General features: G+C 50.6%; 7 protein-coding genes across 7 annotated transcripts; 2 read left to right on the top strand and 5 right to left on the bottom strand.

The window, feature by feature from the left end:
• Positions 1-14: 14 nt before the first annotated feature.
• On the bottom strand, positions 15-882 carry MIND_00032600 (Glycosyltransferase family 17 protein; the record flags this gene model as incomplete). The annotated part of the gene is made up of 6 exons (XM_037357295.1): positions 15-46; positions 99-148; positions 205-261; positions 311-345; positions 394-667; positions 719-882. 6 exons carry the CDS (start codon positions 880-882, stop codon positions 15-17), a joined length of 612 nt encoding a protein of 203 aa, XP_037225205.1.
• Positions 883-3450: 2568 nt separating this feature from the next.
• MIND_00032500 (BHLH domain-containing protein) lies at positions 3451-4316 on the bottom strand (the record flags this gene model as incomplete). The annotated part of the gene is made up of 2 exons (XM_037357294.1): positions 3451-4047; positions 4095-4316. 2 exons carry the CDS (start codon positions 4314-4316, stop codon positions 3451-3453), a joined length of 819 nt encoding a protein of 272 aa, XP_037225204.1.
• Positions 4317-4673: 357 nt separating this feature from the next.
• Positions 4674-5925, bottom strand: MIND_00032400 (uncharacterized protein; the record flags this gene model as incomplete). Its single annotated transcript, XM_037357293.1, has 5 exons — positions 4674-4778; positions 4836-5187; positions 5237-5325; positions 5377-5547; positions 5602-5925. 5 exons carry the CDS (start codon positions 5923-5925, stop codon positions 4674-4676), a joined length of 1041 nt encoding a protein of 346 aa, XP_037225203.1.
• Positions 5926-7529: 1604 nt separating this feature from the next.
• On the top strand, positions 7530-9849 carry MIND_00032300 (Amidohydrolase 3; the record flags this gene model as incomplete). The annotated part of the gene is made up of 11 exons (XM_037357292.1): positions 7530-7770; positions 7815-8104; positions 8156-8241; positions 8293-8545; positions 8589-8630; positions 8666-8798; positions 8844-8977; positions 9027-9183; positions 9235-9343; positions 9389-9520; positions 9570-9849. 11 exons carry the CDS (start codon positions 7530-7532, stop codon positions 9847-9849), a joined length of 1857 nt encoding a protein of 618 aa, XP_037225202.1.
• Positions 9850-9935: 86 nt separating this feature from the next.
• MIND_00032200 (2-hydroxyacid dehydrogenase) lies at positions 9936-11130 on the bottom strand (the record flags this gene model as incomplete). Its single annotated transcript, XM_037357291.1, has 5 exons — positions 9936-10139; positions 10187-10674; positions 10720-10936; positions 10991-11052; positions 11103-11130. 5 exons carry the CDS (start codon positions 11128-11130, stop codon positions 9936-9938), a joined length of 999 nt encoding a protein of 332 aa, XP_037225201.1.
• Positions 11131-11215: 85 nt separating this feature from the next.
• On the bottom strand, positions 11216-12721 carry MIND_00032100 (uncharacterized protein; the record flags this gene model as incomplete). Its single annotated transcript, XM_037357290.1, has 5 exons — positions 11216-11356; positions 11409-11556; positions 11604-12024; positions 12070-12201; positions 12250-12721. The coding sequence occupies 5 exons, from the start codon at positions 12719-12721 to the stop codon at positions 11216-11218; spliced, it is 1314 nt and encodes a 437-aa protein (XP_037225200.1).
• Positions 12722-13156: 435 nt separating this feature from the next.
• MIND_00032000 (uncharacterized protein) lies at positions 13157-13744 on the top strand (the record flags this gene model as incomplete). The annotated part of the gene is made up of 4 exons (XM_037357289.1): positions 13157-13180; positions 13229-13297; positions 13348-13401; positions 13448-13744. 4 exons carry the CDS (start codon positions 13157-13159, stop codon positions 13742-13744), a joined length of 444 nt encoding a protein of 147 aa, XP_037225199.1.
• Between the last annotated feature and the right edge of the window lie 48 nt (positions 13745-13792).

The raw sequence follows: 13792 nt of genomic DNA, 5'->3' as shown, positions 1-13792 counted from the left end.
CTGCCTACACGATACTAATGACCATGACCTTGATCTATAGCGGTTTCTATCTTTATTCAGTACTCAGCATATTAGCCTGTAATAGCTCCAATACTCACCTGCATACCACGATTGAGCTCGTAGTCGAGCATAACCCGATATTGATGGCCTGAGAGTTATTGGTTTGGTCGATCTTCTCGTAGACATCCGCCAGGTAACAAGAACTTGAAGCGTTCTGCTTGCTCGACCAGGAAGAGTGGAAGGTGGACGCCGGTCTTTAACCTAGACAAACGTATTCGTAAGAATCTGTGAAGCCTGGAAAACTACATACGGTTCAAGACTAAGCTGGGATAAGAGGTCGACATACTGGCAAAGGATGAGCAGCGGATCGAGAAAAAAAAGAGGCAAAGTAACATTATACGCTTCTGGAAGCATCCCAAATATGTTTTTCCCTTTGCATATCGTACCCTGGATGCGGGCGGGATCCAGAAGGTGGATGCGACCAGCGATGCGGTCTGCATGAGAAAACCCGCGCATTTTGACAACATATTCAGAGAGAAATCGAAAACAGTAGGAACAGTGCCATCCAGCGTCAGCAAGAACAGTGTCGCCGCTCTGCCCGTGGCGGTAGTATGTGTCTTGAGCCCATTGGTGGACCGAGGCACGCAACCCAACGAACCACTCGAAGCTGGGCGAAACGCACATCAGCGGGGATTTTGGCCAACTCGGGAGAGTTCACCTGTAGACATAGTTGCGCAGCTGGAGATGGATCGACTTCCCGAAATCACACATCCGCAGCAGCTTGATTGTGTGGGCGGCCGGTATCTCGTCGACATCAGCCATGATGACCAGCGGCTCTGGCAACGACGACTCCGCGATGTATGTCCGTATGAAGTTGGTCATCTCCAGCCGCACGTGGTTTTCTTGCTCGAACGGGGACTGGTCTGCAGTGAGGGGAAACCCCGGAATGAGCTTGTAGCTGATCTTATGGTCAAACTTGGCGAAACGGAAGCGGTGTTGGGAAAAGGCAAGGTCTTTGGGGAGGCCGGTGAATGTCGCGTTGGACTCGACAATGAAGAATCGACTCGACAAAGTCAACGCCGTCCAGTTGGATATGGGACGACTGGCACGAGAAGTTTTCCCACTTAAATTCTATTCACAGCGACATTACACTGACTATACGTTGGGCACCAGGTCACATTGATATCCCAGGCAACGAGCAAGCGGACAAGGAGGCAAAGAAGGCGGCAGCGGGGGACGTCACGGACCTGGCCGACTTGCCGAAGGCATACCACCCGGAGCTACCGCTGAGCAAAGCTGCGGTGAGACAGATGCTGAACGCAAAGAGAAAGCAGAGGGTGGCGGAGAGATGGAGGAAATCGAAGAGGTACCAGCACACGATGCAGTACGACCCAGGACTGGTAAAGGGATCGTACCTCAAGCTGTACACCAGTGTTCCGAAATCTTACGCGACGATAATGCTCCAACTGCGGTCGGGGCACTGCACACTCGCAAAGCACCTGCATCGGATCAAGAAAGCCGACTCCCCGATCTGCCCGTGCTGCAGGCAAGCGGACGAAACTGTGGCGCATTATCTCCTCCACTGTAGCGCGCACGAGGAAGCGAGAAGGAGGCTGTACAACGACGGAGGCAGGGACACAAGGGTCATCAAGAAGTTGCTCGGAGCGGGAAAACTCATGGAACCGCTAATGTGGTATATATACAGGACGGGGAGGTTCCGAGCAGTCCACCGCAACCTTAGCGAACCACTCGACCAGACGAAGAAACATGGCGACGACTTCCTCGACATGATATCGAAATTGAAGATCACGGTGAAGCCCAAAGAAGGCGACCTGCCGACGCTGGCCAGAGAGGCGAGACCATTTGGATGAAGACCAAAAGGGGACGACAGACAGTGGAAAGTGGGAAGAGCGGCAGCGACAAGAGGGACGAGCGAGAAAGGTGAGACCAATTATATACTGATTTTTATAATATACAGGACACTATTCATACCCCACTTCACGCCGCCGCCCGAGCGCTATTGGCTGAACGGGCAAGATACCGAGGGACAGCAAAAAAAAAGGAGAGAAAGCGAAGGAGTTATATACATGCGTGCAATGTAATGGCTACCATACATTAATGTAAAGGCCAAATAACGGGAAAAAAAAAAAAAAAAAAAAAATGAAGAATCGATCGACAAAAGGGTCGAGCTCGTGGAGGCGAATCTCCAGCAACTCCAATTCGGTGCTGACCAGGACAGCGTCGAAAACTTGCACTGCATTGCTGCGTGTTTTCCAGCCATGAAGTTGACAGACTGGATGCGTGAGTACAGAATGATGGGCTAGGGGATCATTGCGTACCATGGTCATCCACCGGTAGTCCTTCAGCATAATAATGGGGGACCACAACCGTTGGCCCCTCGCTTTTATCCCAGAGGGGACGCGTAACACTAGAAAGCACATTGCCTATCTTCATCCGTGTCAAGCATGTCTTCTCAGTAACAAGAACGAATAAACCTGGTAATGGTTTTGCTGAAAAAGATAAAAGAACGTGACGAAGAGTGCGAATCCAGGAATCAAGAGAAGCCTTTTCCGGAGGACGACTGGCATCGAAAAGGCGGGGAGGGAGGAGGAGATGAAGAGGACAGCTTGCGTGATTTTAGAACAGAGGGGTTCATATCGGTCGGGTGAACTGATTTGTAGACGTGGTGGATCGGAACACCAAGCAGGTTTTGTGGAGACATCCGCGGTAACTCGGTTGCGCTTAGTATTGCAGGAACATAGCAGAAGCCACAGAAGACAGTCTATTGAAGAGCACCGGACGGTGGGAAACGCTGAAGTTATAGTACATTGCCAGTCGCAAGTTGGGAAGTTCGGGAAGTTCGGGTTGAACTGGAATGGTATCTAAAGATAGGATAAGTAAGAATTGATACACTCCTTTTGTCCGCACATCTACCACTGTAGTTCAGCGGACCGACAATGTTGGCTCGCCATGGTTCCATTCCACAGAAATAGTTCCGTGAGGGGCCAACAACAGCCAACGACATGGAGGTCGGTTAGAAGCAGGGGGACGCTTCTCACTGTTCACATCGGGAGCGGTCGAGCTTCATGTTGGAACTTGGGTCGGAACGCCCACAACAATTTGTGGTCAAGCAGCATCGGCGACATCGTGGCATCTCGACAGCTTCTTTTTCCATCTGATCATCATCAATGTCACAGAACACTATAAAGCCTGAAAATTTGTGACGGGCCAACTCTTCCAGGAGCCAATGCCACGCTGACCGATGTAGACCTCCCGACCGTCGTAGTCAGTGCCAGTGACCTTCGGGTCCTGCGGTTCCCAGACCAAGTCAGGCTAGGAAGTGTCGTTTCGACGGTGACGAGGAAACGGCATGTCGATTTTTTTACTGAAACAGTCATTCTACAGTACAAAAGAAAAATAATACAATGTCCTTTTCCCCTGAACATTGTTCTATCGTTTGCCCAAGCCAAGAAGTGTCGCTGGTGTCTGTATGTCGCGAGACCCTCTTATTTCCAGCAACATCGACGCGGCGTGTTCTTCCTCTGGTGAAAGTATCGACTGCAGGGAGTGAGCAGCTCCAGGGCCCAGACTCAGAGCAGGAGGCAGCTGGGTTGGTGGTTGTGCCGGAGCAACGTGGGTGGAAGACGGAGGCGAAGGCAAATGAGACGAGAATTCTGGCGACGGCAACCACGATGAAATGGGAGGCAAAGAGAAGTCACCCTCTTGACGCCGCCTGCCTACACGCCCCTCATCTATTTCTTCTTCTTCCCCAGACCGTTTGCGCTTGCAAGTAGAGCATGATGGACCAGCCTCAGCGGCCTCGAGCACATTGACGCGTTCGATGAGGTCTTGCATAAAGCTGACAGTGCGGACGAGTATCTCAAGTTTGAACTCCTTTTCTTTTTCCTCGCGCTTGCCTCCCTTTTTCTTCTTGCCGTCGTCCTCCGCTTCTTCTGCTTCTTCTGGTGCTATCGCAGGCTGACCATAATTAGGGGGAACAAGCTGCTTCAGCGTCGCTAATGCTTCGTTAATCTTGGTCCGTCGTGCCTGTTTCTATCAGTCAAGACGAGTCCTATACCATTGCTGTTGCTTGCCTTTTCAATTATGCTGTGGTTCAGTTTACGCTGGGCTTCACGCGCTGTACGGCTAAGAACGGCTGGCTTCCGACCGCGTTTGGCGCTTGGAGCGCTAGTTGGAAGATCATTCGACTTTGGGGGCAGCGGCGTGTATTCAGAGGCTGACGAGCTTTCAGAGGGGGAGCGGGCTCGTCGGGCAGAGCGATGCGGATTACAACTGGCAGCGTAGATGGTGGCCATGAGAGAGAAGGACCCACACACGAGCGTCGAGGAGGTCGCTTTCCAAGTTCAAGAAATGCTCGCGTGCGCTATATCTCATTTTCCCCTTTCAGCCTTTGTATCGCGCACGTTCGTTAAATGGCACACGACCAAGAACGTTGCATTGCCTTTTCGGGATCTCAGCTGCTTGGATAAGCACACAGGACTTGGCAAATCACTGTAGGTTACCTCTAATCATCGAAAACGCGGTTCCACCTAAGTATTTGGCCGCTCCACGTTGGCAATGTCGGCTGAAGAGCGTGGGTATCAATCCATTATTATCCTGGTTCGGACCGAAATCTAATCTGTTAAAGAGTTCATTTGGTCCCCCAAACCCAATTACAAGGTGCGGCGTATACTAATAATAAGAGGCAATGGCGATTCGTTCTCCTCCGGGAATGACGACGCGGAGTTTGGGGAGGTGTGGATTTCCAAACCGACGACCTGGCCAAGATTAGTTTGGGCTTATCAACGGAGGGTCATAGTTCACGCACGACTTACGCCAATGTGTGCCATAAACTTGTTGAGATTACGCTCATGAGAATCATCCACTATCGGTGCTTTTCCTGCAGCCGAAAGCGGCGTAACGGGTGAATGAGTGTGCTCTAGTCCGTACTCCTTGACCAACGTCTCAGCCTCCTCTGATTTCAGAGCAAATAGAGATTTCAGGTCCCGCGGGAACAAAGGTGAAGCGGTTGGAGAAGGCTCATCGATAACCGTGGCAGAAGTGGCCGTTGGCGATGGTCCCCGTGTTATTGGCGATTGCTCTGCGGTCGGAAGTGGCCGAAGAAGGGGACGAAGCGTTTCCGTCAACGAGTTGGACCCAAGAACGGAATTATGCTGCCGCGCCTCACTAAAAAAATGTAATAAGGAGAGAGTAAGATAGAGCAACGACATCATACGAGTTGTGAAGACTACACTGGACTTCTAAGATCTGTCGTTTATGAGTCTTGATTCCTTGACGCAAGCGTTGTGGGATTTGCATGCTTAGCTGGACAATGAGTATCAGACCCAATAAAACCATTTTGAACGTGCCATCTACCTCTTGTGCAACCTTCTCCTTGACCTTTTGAGCTACCACCATCTTGACGTGGTCCGTAACCTGCTGGGATAACGACTGCTTAACTGCCTCGTCGAGCATCTGCCGAACCTCCAGGCTCCGCAGTTTCTGCTCCATAAGTTGTCGCGATAACTCTTCCCGAAGCTTCTTCAACTGTGCAAGGAGAATATTTGAACTAGAGCGCTGCAAAAAGAGGCAATAACGCACTTGTTCTGAGGCCTTCAAAGCGGGAGCGAGGGTAGTAACGCGCTCAGTCTGCTCGTCCAGAGAGTCGAATGTGGTCCCGAGGACATTCACGACGCGTTTCATGGCCGATACCAGTTCACCAACGGCAATAAGTTCTGGTGTCAACGCGAAGTTGAATGGCGGATTCTGGGTCGGAGGCTGATGTGTCGCAGACGGCATGGATGTTGTGATGGTGAGCCTCGGCCTTCTGGCATCTGCTGTAGTTGCGCGCATCGAGAGTTTTGTGGGAGTTTGGGTGAGTCGATCTTGAAGGACAAAAGCCGACAGTACATTCACATCAGACATGCTTCATTATAAGCGACATGTGTAGACCACGAGGCCGCGTCGATAGAGCGATTCGCCGTCCTATGATAGAAACTTTATCGGATGTGGGGAAGGTAGTTACCCACGTGATGCGCATCACATCAAATGAGAAACGTGACTTGTGACACCTCCACTATTTTTTCCAAAACTCTCTTGCTTTTCATTCTCCAACTCTCACTATGTCCTCTTCCACGAGACAGCGCACTTGTTTCTACGACCATCATTAGAGCTCCCTCAGCTACGAGCTTGACCGCTTTAACAGGGAGGACCGTCAAATACATCGTTCACCACATCCCTCCTGGTGCGTGAGCATTTCTCCACCTCTTGCGGGATGATACCTATTTCTGTGCCGAGTGTCTTACACGAAGAGGCCTCTTTTTGTCATAGTTACACTGACTTTTCTGCTTGTCCTTCTTCGATGCCTTGCGCTAACATTTTTTTTTTAGATTCCCGCCGCATTGCCCCAGGTACCGTTCAGCCTCTACTCCCTTCTACCTTCCATCGCGATGAATCGTATACAAATCAAACTAGAGTATCTGAGCCAATGGCTATGCTTTTATTTGCACAATTCTGAACTTGCTTCCGTTTTTGTCTTTTTTACCGTCGTTAACACTTGTTGCAGCTTCGCCCTTCAACCGACCGTCTAGCCACACTGGTGAGTAGTCTTTTTCTCGCTTTTGTTGATGAAAAAAGAGGAATTACCGCCTGAGCTTCGGCTTTGACGAAAATTCCATGGCTGTATTTTTATATATTCTGATTTCTTTACTACGAGCCGCTTAATTACTGAGTGCTGACGCTTTTCTAGGTCGTCTCGATGTGCGTTCTCTCCTCCATCCACTGCATATGATGCTTTTTCACGACGGTCTTCGTACCTGCATGCCGAAAATGCCCGCCACAGCTCATTTCTTCGGGCACCCCTTCTGATCCCTTCTGCGTTCACCTATTCGTATCCAGACTAAGACAATTTCAGGTCCTCCAGGGCGAAGATGGCGTGATATAACTGGTGAGTGTCGTTGTTTACCCCTTGCCTACCGATGAAATAAAAGGAATTACCGCCTGAGCCTCCGGGCCTTGACGACAATTCCATGGCTGTTTTTTTTATAATTCTCTGATCCTTCGCTGTCTGCTTTGCAACATATCGCTGACTTTATTCGCAGAGGTCTTCCGTTGGGATTCAGGTAGTGGATGGCATCTCATGCTTGCGGTTCCATGTGAGTTCCGTTCCGTTCACCCTCTTATGATGCTTTACACGACGGTCTTCGTACCTACATGCCGAAAATGCCCGCCACAGCTCAATATCTCGGGCACCCTTTCTGAACCCTCCTTGCTTTCGTGAAAACCTATGCTGACTGTACCTATCATAGGAATGTGTGAGTTTCGCGGTCCTTGCTACCATATTTGCGATGAGACCAAGAACAAAAAAAATATCAACTAGAAGCTGTTGCTTAGCCCTCGGGCGTTGATTAGCCTTTCTACTCTGAACTTACTCCTTGTCGCTTGGACTATGTGCTTATTCTTGCCCTAGGAGTCCTCCAGAGTCCTGTAGTCATAGTGTAGTTTTGAATGCTATTCGCTGTCCCGTGATCATGACCGACGTCAAGCAGAATCAACATATTAGTCCAACCAACTCGCACCCTTGGCCAAGTCTGTCATGGGTTCTCCGTTCTGTGGCCGTAGCGCTCGTTCTTTCACGTGTCTACCAGCTTCAGACCCAGAAGAGCTACACACTATGCTCCCATAACGCGGTTTACACCGTCGACGACAATACTCCAATAGCTGAATGTATCTCTGTTGAAAATGGACGCATCTCTGCCGTCGCGGATGAAGGTTATTTACTTTGCTTTCAAGTAGTCCTCCAGCTCAATTCACAGCCGTACTACTGCAAAACCGGGGTTGGCTTGACCGAATCTTCGGTTCCAACATTCACCACATTCCACCTGGGCAGATCATCGTACCTGGGTTGGCTGACGCGCACGCCCACCTGCTCCAGCAAGGCTACAAGATGCAGCTACAGCTGGATGGCGCCAACTCAATTGAGGAAGTGGTCGAACGAATCAAAGCTTACATTGTTGCGCATCCCAAAGTACACCAGGACCCAAATCGTTGGATAGAAGGAATGGGCTGGGACCAAAATCGGTGGGGCTCGACATTTCCAACCGCGGTGCGTAATATACTTTTTCTCCTCTGCGTACTTATACTCAAACTTCTGTAGGAAGACCTCTCACGCGATCCAGTATTGAAAGGTCGTCCTATCTTGTTATATCGCGTCGACGTCCATGCTGCGTGGGTCTCCGAACGGTAAGCGAACAGCCATACAACAATGCTTATCGCGTCGAGCAATTTTGTCAGTGCTCTAGAGCTCATGCAACCATTTCCAAAGGACTCTGAAATCGAAGGGGGCAGCATTGTGCGCGATTCAGACGGAAATCCTACGGGCATTTTTCTCGACAACGCCATGGCCCTTATACCCAACCCGCCCTGGTCCTCCGATCAATACCTCGACTTCTTTAATGCAGCGGTCTCTGAAGCTCTCAAATACGGATTGACGAGTGTGCACGACGCGGCAACAGACCCTGCTTCAGTGGCTTTTCTCAAAGAGCATGTTCTCGTTTCACTGACAATGCTGCTTTGTTGATTTGATGTAGAATGGCCGAAGCCGGAAATCTCCCTGCAAGCCTACTCCCGCTGTTGTCCTCCCCACGCGACGCTCACGCACGAGCAGATTAGGCTATACCTTATGGCGGCGCCGTTTGCGGAAAACTACACTAACTGGGAACCCTCCAAAATCGAGCGTCTGGAGAGCTACGGCCGACACGGGCGGTTGACCTTGAGAAGTGTCAAGTTATTCACAGATGGTGAGCAGTTTCTTGTTTGCTCCTTCGTTTTTTACCCTGGTTTAGGTGCCATTGGTTCTTGGGGCGCCGCATTGCTTGACGCGTATAGCGACAAACCCGAGACGCGAGGCATCATGCGGAGCTCCCCAGAGGCGATGGATCAGCTTATACGTGCTGCTTGGGATGCAAAACTACAAGTGGTAAGTTGCTACTGCTACTGAATATAACTTAGCTGAGCCAAATCGAAAGAATGTCCATTGCATTGGCGATCGCGCAAACAAGGTTGTCCTGGACGTTTTTGAGAATATTCTGGCAGACGGCACCAATGTTGCCGCTTTCCGGCCACGAATTGAGCACGCCCAAATTATGCAGTCCTCCGACCTTGAACGCATTGGTCGTCTTGGAGGTAGTTTTTGCTGCGCCTTTCCAACAACGTTGGCGACTGAATTGAATCTAGTTATTGCGAGTGTTCAGCCAACCCACGCTACAAGCGACATGTCCTATGCGGAAGCACGACTTGGACCTGAACGCATAACAGGCGCCTACGCATATCAAACCCTTCTGCAGTAAGCTAGATTATTTTTATTTGGCTACTTTGAATCATCGTCCAGGGCTTCGCCCCAGCATGTTCTGCCTTTGGGTTCAGACTTTCCCGTTGAAGGTGTAAATCCATTGCTTGGTTTCTTTGCCGCAGTGACGCGTCTGGATGTGGATGGCGACTCGCCGCATGGACCTGGTGGTTGGTACGAATATATGCTGTTTGAAAACACACCACTCTAATTCGACATGCAGGTTCCCAAATGAGCGCCTTACTCGCACCCAGGCCCTCAAAGGGATGACGCTCGATGCTGCCTACGCCTCTTTCGCAGAAAATGAACTCGGCTCTCTGACCATTTCCAAACGAGCTGACTTTGTAGTGTTGGATCACGACATTATGCGCATCCCAGCGGCGGAAATACTAGGAACGAGGGTGGTAGCAACCGTGATTGACGGGAAAGTAGCATACGGGAAGCTGACGGCGGCTGAGCCATGGTGGAGGCGTATTTTTACGGAGTTGTTTTTCGCGTGGTGAAATCCAACAGCGACGAAAACCTCGAATTATAATCTCGCGTGAAGAAGACCAAGTATCAGCTATGGATTGGTCCTATGTCTTCCAGGTTACTTCAACTCGGGTACAATGTCCTTTCCTTTCCCCGCAACAAGGAAGTCTCGCAGGTTGGTTAGCGCTCGAACCTCCATCTTGCGCTGGGTATCTTGATTCTCGGTGCCCATATGCGGAAGGAGGGTGATGTTGGGGAACTCGAGTAGCCGCGGATTGACCTCCGGTTCATTCGGGAACACATCTAGCCCAACTGAAGCGAGCTTAAGAGCCAATTAGCGCGTTCTTCTAGTGATCAGTCGACACTCACATGCCCATCCTCGAGAGCCCTGATCATGGCGTCCTCGTCGATAACTTTACCGCGTGCGGTGTTTATGATGATTGACCCCCGCTTGAGCAGCCGTATCCATTTCTCGCCAACCAGCCCCACAGTTTCTGACCGAAGTGGGACATGTACACTCAACACGTCCGCTTCGGCCAACAGCTTCTCGACGTCGGGGTAATACTCACACCACCCGGGGGCCCCTGCAACTTTATTTCTCGAGTGGTAGATGATCCGCATGGGGAAGGCATGGGCGAGTTCTGCCAAGCGCATACCGATTCCACCCAGACCAAGAATAGCGAGCGTCCGCCCCGTGAGGTCGTGGCTGATCTTGTTCAGTCCTTTGGGCTTCCAATTACCCTCGCGGAGAGAGCGCTCGCTTATGGAGTACTGGCGGAGAGTGGAGATGAGGAGGTAGAGCGCTGTGGTGGCACTAGCATCGTCTACTGCCCCCGGTGTGTTCGACACAGTGATGCCTGAGGTCAAGTCAGGAAAGGAGAAGGAGGAACAAATCAACACACCCTTCGCTTTGCACGCATGAACATCGATTTGGTCGTAGCCCGCGCCATTATGGGCAATCCACTTGACGGACGAAGGAAAGCCATCTATGAGCTCCTTATCGAAGAACCCAATGTGGTCGGCCGATGTGTTGTCTCTGAAGATGCCGACGACGCCATCATACTTGCCGCCTTGGTTGAAGCCCTCTAAAAAGTCCTTGCGGTCTTGCGAGTTATATGTCTGGATGAACGTACAACGTGTGAGAACCAACAACAGAGAACATTTGTGGCGCACGATAACTTGGGAGACGGGCGCTAGAAGCTGCTGGACGTCCTCCCCTGCCCAGACAATCTCGCCTGCCACATCGTCGAAATCACTCGGGGAAATCGCTCGCGTAAACACACACCAACGATGAGGATCTTGGGTTGAGCCATGCCTTTTTGCTCACGGTCCGGCGATTAAAACTTATACGATCAGCAATCGGCACTCCGGACCGAGAACAATCAATTACTAATTTTTTCAGGGAAGCTGTGACCGAAATTTCCTGCACTCGACCCTCGCATTTTGTCCTCGCGTCGTATTGTCATATCGGAACCGCTTCAGGTATCGAAGACACGCCTCCTCTTTGAATTCCGTGTAGATTTTGCGATTGTACTTGCGCTATGAACAGTCTTGAGTTAATCTGCAAAGCAAACGAAACAGGTGGGTTCACCTCCGCCCGACGCGCTGTCTCTTCATAGAGGTGATTCTGGTGGATCAGGAAATGGTCCGTTAATACGTAGTACGAGATACCCGACAGGTACATCTCGAATAGACATGCAGCCTTGTTTCCACCATAGCCAACGAAACGCTCGTCACACCTACGGAGAAGCCATGAGTTTCATCGACATAGAGGAGCGCAACAAACCAAGGAGGTCCATCTCTTTTGAAGACGATGTACGGCTCATAGGCTGCCTGGTACTTGGTCACCTTATAAATTTCGCCTGGTCCAGCAGCAAGAAAGCGATCGTAGTCGGTGGAACCATGGCCAAGAGCCCAGCTGGCATGAAACATGCCAATTCTTCCGGTATGAACAAGAGGGACGAGAGAGGCTTTTGAACGAGGGAACTTGGTTGCGTCTATTCCATCTTCGTGGACCGGATATTCGAACGCCGGCAGGACTAGTGCCGCAGTTCCGCTTTGGAGTTTTGACATCGCTGCTGGGTTGTTGAGGATAGACGAGCGAAAGTCGGTACAAGGAAAGAAGTCGATATCGAGCATCATGACGAAGTCGGTTCGGGCAAAGAAACGTGCTATGTTGCGCCAGGTGTTGAATTGGCGATCAAATGCTACGCTAAGAGTTAATCAAGGCAAAAGTTATAGAGACCACTTACCATCTATGACGAGATGGACATCTACGTTTGTGGCCATCTTTGGAGACGAGAGATACAAGGTACGCAGAGAGTTAAGCAGGTCTTTGACATGTTCTGTCGAGTTTCTGATATGTATAGTAGCCGAAATAGGACCTTTGCAGGAGTAAGAAAAGCACGAGTCAATAACAAGAGATCAGGAACCTGAGTAATGCTCCACTAGTTGCCCAAACACTTGGAATCGGTTGCTGGTGACGAGCGTCGTAATGGTGATGTCCTTGTCTTTGAAAGAGCCACTGGCACGGTAGAAGAACGGCAAGATTTTGCTGGGTTGCATCGAATTGGCGAACGCCTTGGAGAGAAACAGCGACTCGCTCATGGCGACGGGCGAGTCATGACCGAACCCATGCTGCAGAGAGAAGTCGGAGGATTTCCAGTGAATGAGATCGTCGCTTTTGAAGAGAGCTTGAGTGTCTATTGGCGGGGAAACGGGCTCGTTTTCGCGTCGGGAGAGAATTGGCCGAGACAGTCTGAGCGAGAGGAAGTGTGGTGAGAGGTGTGTGACGATGGAGGAAACAGCGGAGTGTAACGGCGCAATAATAAAGAAGTGGGTTGTGTGTATAACGGCGGCGAGGGTATAGAGGGCGAGGATGGATCGCAGAAGTCGAATGAACATGACCGTCAGAAAGCAGCAGAAAGCGCGTAACAGTGACAAAACGCGTGATCGTGACAGCCCGTTTCCCGCTTTCCTCCCGCCTTCGACTTCCGGAATTTCATTGTAGAAGTGGTGCAAGGCATGAAGTACTCGGTAAAGTGAGTCGGACTCTCCGTGCCTGTTGACCTTTTTCTTGATGAAATACCTGTATCACACATTTTTTCTTGACGCGGGGCCTTTCATGGCGCCCTCGGATGACTTCGTCCGCATTTGCGGACGGAATCTTCTCTCTGATTTCTCTCCCACTCTTATCGATTCAGAACCTAATTCTTTACAGCCAGCTAATCTCAACGGATCATCGCTACTATCAAAGCCTCGCGGTCTACATGTCGCCTGATCGTCAGGATACGGCGTGCCAGCTTTACACCCCAAAGAGCAATCTCTCTCCCTCCTCTCATGACGGCCACAGTAATGAACTCAGTTCAGTGTACAGAGCCGCTCGAAACCGGATAACTGACCATTTCGCAGGCTTTCACAATGGATGCGACCGACTCACATCTCTGTGAACTATTACGTGCTCTGGAAATCGCGAAGCCAGTGCGTGGTCCGTTTTACCTCTTTCCCTTGCTAATTGTTCCTTGAGATAGGAAAACGCAAGTCCCGACGTGTACATCGTCGACAACGACTATATGATGGTCGAAGTAGGGAATACTTGGTCAACTTAGTTTAAAATTTGACCCCTCATAGCACGACGGCCCATCGACACCAAGCTCGCCTTCCTTCCAAGGTTGCGAGTTTCTGCAATCCATCCACTCACAACTCGACAACTTCCCCACCACCGGCGGCGCGTACATCGAGTCCATATTCACCCATCGCCAAATCTTCTTCGCCTACCCCGGGGGTCACCTCTGTTGTGCTAAAGCATTCAGCGATCTCGCTTGCTCACTGCAGCGCCGTGAGTGGAGGGCAGATCGGGATTCAGACATGGAGGCCGTGACGGCCTTCAATTATGAAGCCCAGTTCATTGCGTCAGTGGTTTCGTAGTCTTAGTTATAATTAGGTAGTCTTGCTTGTACCTTTTACGATGTCAAC

The sequence above is a fragment of the Mycena indigotica genome, assembly GCF_014461135.1.
Source record: "Mycena indigotica strain 171206Taipei chromosome Unknown Mind.scaff0001, whole genome shotgun sequence".
Lineage (NCBI taxonomy): Eukaryota > Fungi > Basidiomycota > Agaricomycetes > Agaricales > Mycenaceae > Mycena > Mycena indigotica.
This window is presented reverse-complemented; position numbering and strand designations above follow the sequence as displayed.